The sequence below is a fragment of the Dromaius novaehollandiae genome, chromosome 36 (assembly GCF_036370855.1).
Source record: "Dromaius novaehollandiae isolate bDroNov1 chromosome 36, bDroNov1.hap1, whole genome shotgun sequence".
Taxonomy (NCBI): Eukaryota; Metazoa; Chordata; class Aves; order Casuariiformes; family Dromaiidae; genus Dromaius; species Dromaius novaehollandiae.
The window spans coordinates 267,908-273,764 of record NC_088135.1 but is presented as its reverse complement, the minus strand read 5'-3'; the positions used below and the strand labels follow the sequence as shown (position 1 = coordinate 273,764).

General features: G+C 64.0%; 3 gene segments (V, D, J or C); all 3 read left to right on the top strand.

Moving 5' to 3' along the window:
• Positions 1-1,264: 1,264 nt before the first annotated feature.
• LOC135325343 (Ig heavy chain V region 6.96-like) lies at positions 1,265-2,283 on the top strand. The segment is given in 2 exon segments: positions 1,265-1,313; positions 1,847-2,283. Coding segments are annotated over 2 exon segments (486 nt in total).
• A 1,006-nt stretch (positions 2,284-3,289) lies between these two features.
• LOC135325342 (Ig heavy chain V region 914-like) lies at positions 3,290-3,724 on the top strand. The segment is given in 1 exon segment: positions 3,290-3,724. A coding segment is annotated over 1 exon segment (435 nt).
• A 987-nt stretch (positions 3,725-4,711) lies between these two features.
• On the top strand, positions 4,712-5,197 carry LOC135325341 (Ig heavy chain V region 914-like). The segment is given in 1 exon segment: positions 4,712-5,197. A coding segment is annotated over 1 exon segment (486 nt).
• The last annotated feature ends 660 nt before the right edge of the window (positions 5,198-5,857 follow it).

Genomic DNA, 5,857 nt, shown 5'->3' with positions numbered 1-5,857 from the left:
CGGCGGCGGCGGCGGCATTTGAAGGCGCCGCGCGGCCAGGATTTGCATGCGGCCCCGCTCAAAAGGGGCCCTCGATGCCGCCGCCTCTTTTGGGGCCGGAACCGGCTCCTTTGGGGCCACTCGCCCCGCTGCAGCGCCCCGAGGAGGCTGCGGACTCTGCCGCTCGCTTCGGCTCTTTGCGGCCCCGAAACATCTCCCTGCAAGCCCAATTCCGACAGTTTTTGTCCTTTTTTAACGACTCCGTCCTCTGCGTCGAGCGGCGCCGGCAGGGATTCGGGGCCCGACTTGGCCCCACGGTGGGCAAATGGGGCTGCGCACCCCTCCCGGCCCCGGCCGCCCCACATCCCCCCCCAGCATCGTGATCCCAACGCGTCCCCAGGCCTCGTGCGGGAATCCTGCAGCTTCCCGGCCAACTCCACGCTGCCCCGCGGGGTTTTGCAAAGGCCGGGTGTGAATCTAGGGGAAAAAAGTGTTTGGGGGGCAACAGCACCCCCAAACCCCCCCCCAGGTAGAAGAGGCCCCCCCAGTTGCCAAGTGTGATGCACAAGCACTTACACACTGCTATAAATAGGCACTAAAATGGGTTGGTTTAATGCGTTCCTGCGTCTCCCGGCCACCAGCCCGGCCGGGGAGCAGCCGAGACCCCCGTGCGAGTCCGCGTGCGCGTTCCCTGCGCTGCTCGTGGAGGGGGGGACTGAGATGGGGAGGGATGGCGAGGGGGGGTCCTAATTAATTAATTAATTAATTAAAATGGGGAAGCGGGCGGGTGCCCGGCGGCAGCTCTTGCAGGTGGCTCCAGGTGGCAGCAAATCCTCCCCCCCTGCAAAAGGCGCTGCAAAAGGGAGCCCCCCCCCCCCCCCCCGGCCAGCCAAGGGCCAAAAAAGTGCCAGGGCGAAGCCGAGGGGCTGCAAACAGGCTGAGCTCGTTTGCCCCACGGTCGTTAAGGGCTGTGGGTTCGTGGGGATGATGATGATGGAGGGGGCGGCTGGCCTGGAGCAGGCTGGGGAAGGAGTTCCGGCCTGGGGGGCTTCACCTCGCTGCCGGTGCAGGGGGGGATTTTCCCAGCTCTGTGCTGCAATTTCTCGTTCCCAGCAGGAACGAGCGACGTGGGGGGAGGCCGGGGACAGGCTGGGGGGGATTTGGGCAGGGTGTGGGCGCAGGGGATCCAGGAGCAGTGCAGGGGGGGACTGGGGCACGGTTTGGGGGATAAGGCGTGGGGTGCACGGAGCCAGGCACGGTGCAGGGCTTTCTGCCAGGTGCAAAGATGTTGGCACAGTGCACGGAGCCAGGCACGGTGCAGGGCTTTCTGCCAGGTGCAAAGATGTTGGCACAGTGCACGGAGCCAGGCACGGTGCAGGGCTTTCTGCAAGGCGCAAAGGTTTTGGCACGGTGCAGGGCTTTCTGCAAGGCGCAAAGGTTTTGGCACGGTGCAGGGGTTTTTGCAAGGCACAAAGGTTTTGGCACAGTGCGTGGAGCCAGGGCAGGGTGCCGGGGTTCTGCAAGCGGCAAAGCTTCCAGCGCGGTGCCGGGAGCCCGGGAGCGTGCAGGGTGCTGCGCTCGTGCATCACATGGGGAAATAACGTGCGCGACTTCTTGCCCGGCCGCCGGCAGGCTCTACGCCGCCGTGCACAGCGGCCTGCACGCACGACGTCCTCGACGTGAGGCTCCTCATCCGCGGGTAGACCGTGCTCTGCGAGTCGTCCCGCTCGAGCGGGTGTCCCTGGGTGTCGCTCGGCGCAACAGTGTGTCGCGTGGTGCAACAACGTATCGCGCTGTATCGCTGCATCTGACCCCCCCGCCCCCCCGGAGCCCCTTCCCCGGCTGCTCCGCTCCCGCCTCTCCGCAGGGCTGCGGGCGGCCGTGCAGCTGAGCGAGTCCGGAGGGGGCCTCCAGCCGCCCGGCGGCAGCCTCCGCCTCGCCTGCAAGGGAAGCGGCTTCACCTTCAGCAGCTTCTGGATGTACTGGATCCGGCAAGCGCCCGGGAAGGGGCTCGAGTGGGTCGCGTGGATTAGGCCTGATGGCAGCGATCCAGGCTACGCTTCTGCGGTGAAAGGGCGCTTCACCGCCTCCAGGGACAACGCCCAGAGCACGCTCTACCTGCAGATGAGCAGCCTCCAGACCGACGACACCGGCACCTACTACTGCGCGAAATGTGCTGGTAGTGGTTGTGCTGGTTGGGCTGGTAGTTGTGGTTATTATGGTGGTGCTGGAGACCCTGTTTGTGGCCAGGGCCCTGATGGGAAGCACCCACGAGTGCTGATGGCTGTGACCTGTCCAAAGTGAACAAGCATGGCCTAGAATGACGTTGGCCAACTGGGCCTCCACCAGCACAACCACCACCAGCTGCTTTCCCGCAGTAGTAGGTGCCGGTGTCATCGGTCTGGAGGCTGCTCATCTGCAGGTAGAGCGTGCTCTGGGCGTTGTCCCTGGAGATGGTGAAGCGCCCTTTCACCGCAGACAGGTAGCCTGTGCTACCACCACCGCTCCTAATATACGCGACGCTTTCGAGCCCCTTCCCGGGGGCCTGCCGGATCCAGTACATGCTGAAGCTGCTGAAGGTGAAGCCGCTTCCCTTGCAGGCGAGGCGGAGGCCCCCTCCGGACTCACTCAGCTGCACGGCCGCCCGCAGCCCTGGGCACAGCCCAGCCCCTCCGTGTCCTGCTCCAGGGTTTCTCCTCATTACAGCGACCGTTGCTGCACCTCCAGCAGCTTCACCATGTTCTGGATCCGGCAAGCACCTGGGAAGGGGCTCGAGCCTGTCGCAGTTATTAGAAGCAATGGTAGTGCTACAGGCTACGCGTCTGCGGTGCAAGGGCGCTTCACCGTCTCCAGGGACAACGCCCAGAGCACGCTCTACCTGCAGATGAGCAGCCTCCAGACCGACGACACCGGCACCTACTACTGCGCGAAAAGTGCTACTACTGGTGGTTGGGGTGGACACCTTGTTGTGCAACTTCATTGCTAGGCCACTCTGAATCATCTTGGACAGGTCACGGCCATCAGCACTCGTGGGTGCTTCCCATCAGGGCCCTGGGCACAATCAGGGTCTCCAGCACCACCACAACTACCAGCACCACCAGCTCCACCAGCACCAGCACATTTCGCGCAGTAGTAGGTGCCGGTGTCGTCGGTCTGGAGGCTGCTCATCTGCAGGTAGAGCGTGCTCTGGGCGTTGTCCCTGGAGATGGTGAAGCGCCCTTTCACTGCAGACGCGTAGCTTGTGCTACCACCGCTTTCAATACCCAAGAGGAACCTGAGTCCCTTCCCGGGGGCCTGTCGGATCCACCACATGCCGAAGCTGCGGAAGGAGCAACGATCCCTCTCGGGGGGAAACCCTGGAGCAGGACGCGGAGGGGCTGGGCTGTGCCCGGGGCTGCGGGCGGCCGTGCAGCTGAGCGAGTCCGGAGGGGGCCTCCAGCCGCCCGGCGGCAGCCTCCGCCTCGCCTGCAAGGGAAGCGGCTACACCTTCAGCAGCTTCCAGATGGAATGGGTCCGGCAAGCGCCCGGGAAGGGGCTTGAGTGGGTCGCAGCTATTAACAGCGGTGGTAGCACAGGCTACCTGTCTGCGGTGCAAGGGCGCTTCACCATCTCCAGGGACAACGCCCAGAGCACGCTCTACCTGCAGATGAGCAGCCTCAAGCCCGACGACACCGGCACCTACTACTGCGCGAAAAGTGCTCATGGTGACGGTGATCAAGACCCTGTTGGCCAACGGCATTGCTAGGCCACTCTCGGTCATCTTGGACAGGCCACGGCCATCAGCACTCGTGGGTGCTTCCCATCAGGGCCCTGGCCACAAACAGGGTCTCCACCACCATAATAACCACCAGCTTGTTTCGCGCAGTAGTAGGTGCCGGTGTCGTCGGGCTTGAGGCTGCTCATCTGCAGGTAGAGCGTGCTCTGGGCGTTGTCCCTGGAGATGGTGAAGCGCCCTTGCACTGCAGACGCGTAGTATGCGCTACCACTGCTGCTAATAACTGCGACAAACTCAAGCCCCTTCCCGGGCGCCTGTCGGAACCAGCTCATGCCGACGCTGCCGAAGGTGAAGCCGCTGCCCTGGCAGAGCCGCGGGTGGACGTGCAGCAGGTCGAGGCCGGAGGGCTCCTCCCCACCTCTCCTGCAAGGGAACTGGCCAAATCTTCAGCAGCTTCCAGATGGTCTGGTCCAACACGCGCCCGGGAAGGGGCTTGAATACGTCGCACGTATTAACAGTTATGGTGGCACGGGCTACGCGTCTGCGGTGAAAGGGCGCTTCACCATCTCCAGGGCCAACGCCCAGAGCACGCTCTACCTGCAGATGAGCAGCCTCCAGACCGACGACACCGGCACCTACTACTGCGCGAAAAGTGCTGCTGGTTGTTGTGCTGGTTGGGCTTGTGGTGGAGACCCTGTTTGTGGCCAGGGCCCTGATGGGAAGCACCCACGAGTGCTGATGGCCGTGACCTGTCCAAGATGATTCAGAGTGGCCTAGCAATGAAGTTGCACAACAAGGTGTCCACCCCAACCAGCAGCACCAGCACTTTTCGCGCAGTAGTAGGTGCCGGTGTCGTCGGTCTGGAGGCTGCTCATCTGCAGGTAGAGCGTGCTCTGGGCGTTGTCCCTGGAGGCGGTGAAGCGCCCTTTCACCGCAGACGCGTAGCTTGTGCTACCACCGCTTTCAATACCCAAGAGGAACCTGAGTCCCTTCCCAGGGGCCTGTCGGATCCACCACATGCCGAAGCTGCGGAAGGAGCAACGATCCCTCTCGTGGGGAAACCCTGGAGCAGGACGCGGAGGGGCTGGGCTGTGCCCGGGGCTGCGGGCGGCCGTGCAGCTGAGCGAGTCCGGAGGGGGCCTCCAGCCGCCCGGCGGCAGCCTCCGCCTCGCCTGCAAGGGAAGCGGCTTCACCTTCAGCAGCTTCGGCATGGGTTGGATCCGGCAGGCGCCCGGGAAGGGGCTCGAGCCTGTCGCAGTTATTGGCAGCGATGGTAGCGATACAAACTACGCATCTGCGGTGAAAGGTCGCTTCACCGCCTCCAGGGACAACGCCCAGAGCACGCTCTACCTGCAGATGAGCAGCCTCAAGCCCGACGACACCGGCACCTACTACTGCGCGAAACAAGCTGGTGGTTATTATGGTGGTGGAGACCCTGTTTGTGGCCAGGGCCCTGATGGGAAGCACCCACGAGTGCTGATGGCCGTGACCTGTCCAAGATGACCGAGAGTGGCCTAGCAATGCCGTTGGCCAACAGGGCCTTGATCACCAGCAGCACTTTTTGCGCAGTAGTAGGTGCCGGTGTCGTCGGTCTGGAGGCTGCTCATCTGCAGGTAGAGCGTGCTCTGGGCGTTGTCCTTGGAGATGGTGAAGCGCCCTTGCACCGCATCCGCGTAGGCTGTACCACCACCACTGGGGTCAATGCTTGCAACGTACTCGAGCCCCTTCCCAAGCGCTTGTCGGATCCAGAACACGCCTCGCCTGCAAGGGAAGCGGCTTCATCTTCGGCAGCTCCGGCATGGTTTGGGTCCGGCAGGCCCCCGGGAAGGGGCTGGAGTTCGTCGCAGGTATTCAGAGCGATGGCTGCGGGCCACGGACTGTGCGCAGGCCCATGCACAAACGCCCCGTGTGCCCCGTCTCTGCCGCAGCGAACAGGGCAGCCAGCCTGCGCCCCGCTCCGCTCCAGCTGCTCTTTGCCTTCCCATGCCCGGCGCCACCTCTGAACCCAAAACGCCTCCATTCCATCCAAACCCACCCAGCAGCCCTGTGCGCGCTGCAGGTATTGCAGTGCCCGTGCCTTCCCCACTGGTCGCCACGTGCATCGTGCCCGTCCCTCGTGCAAGACCCCGTGGCCGCACTTCCGATGCCACCGCCACCTACTAC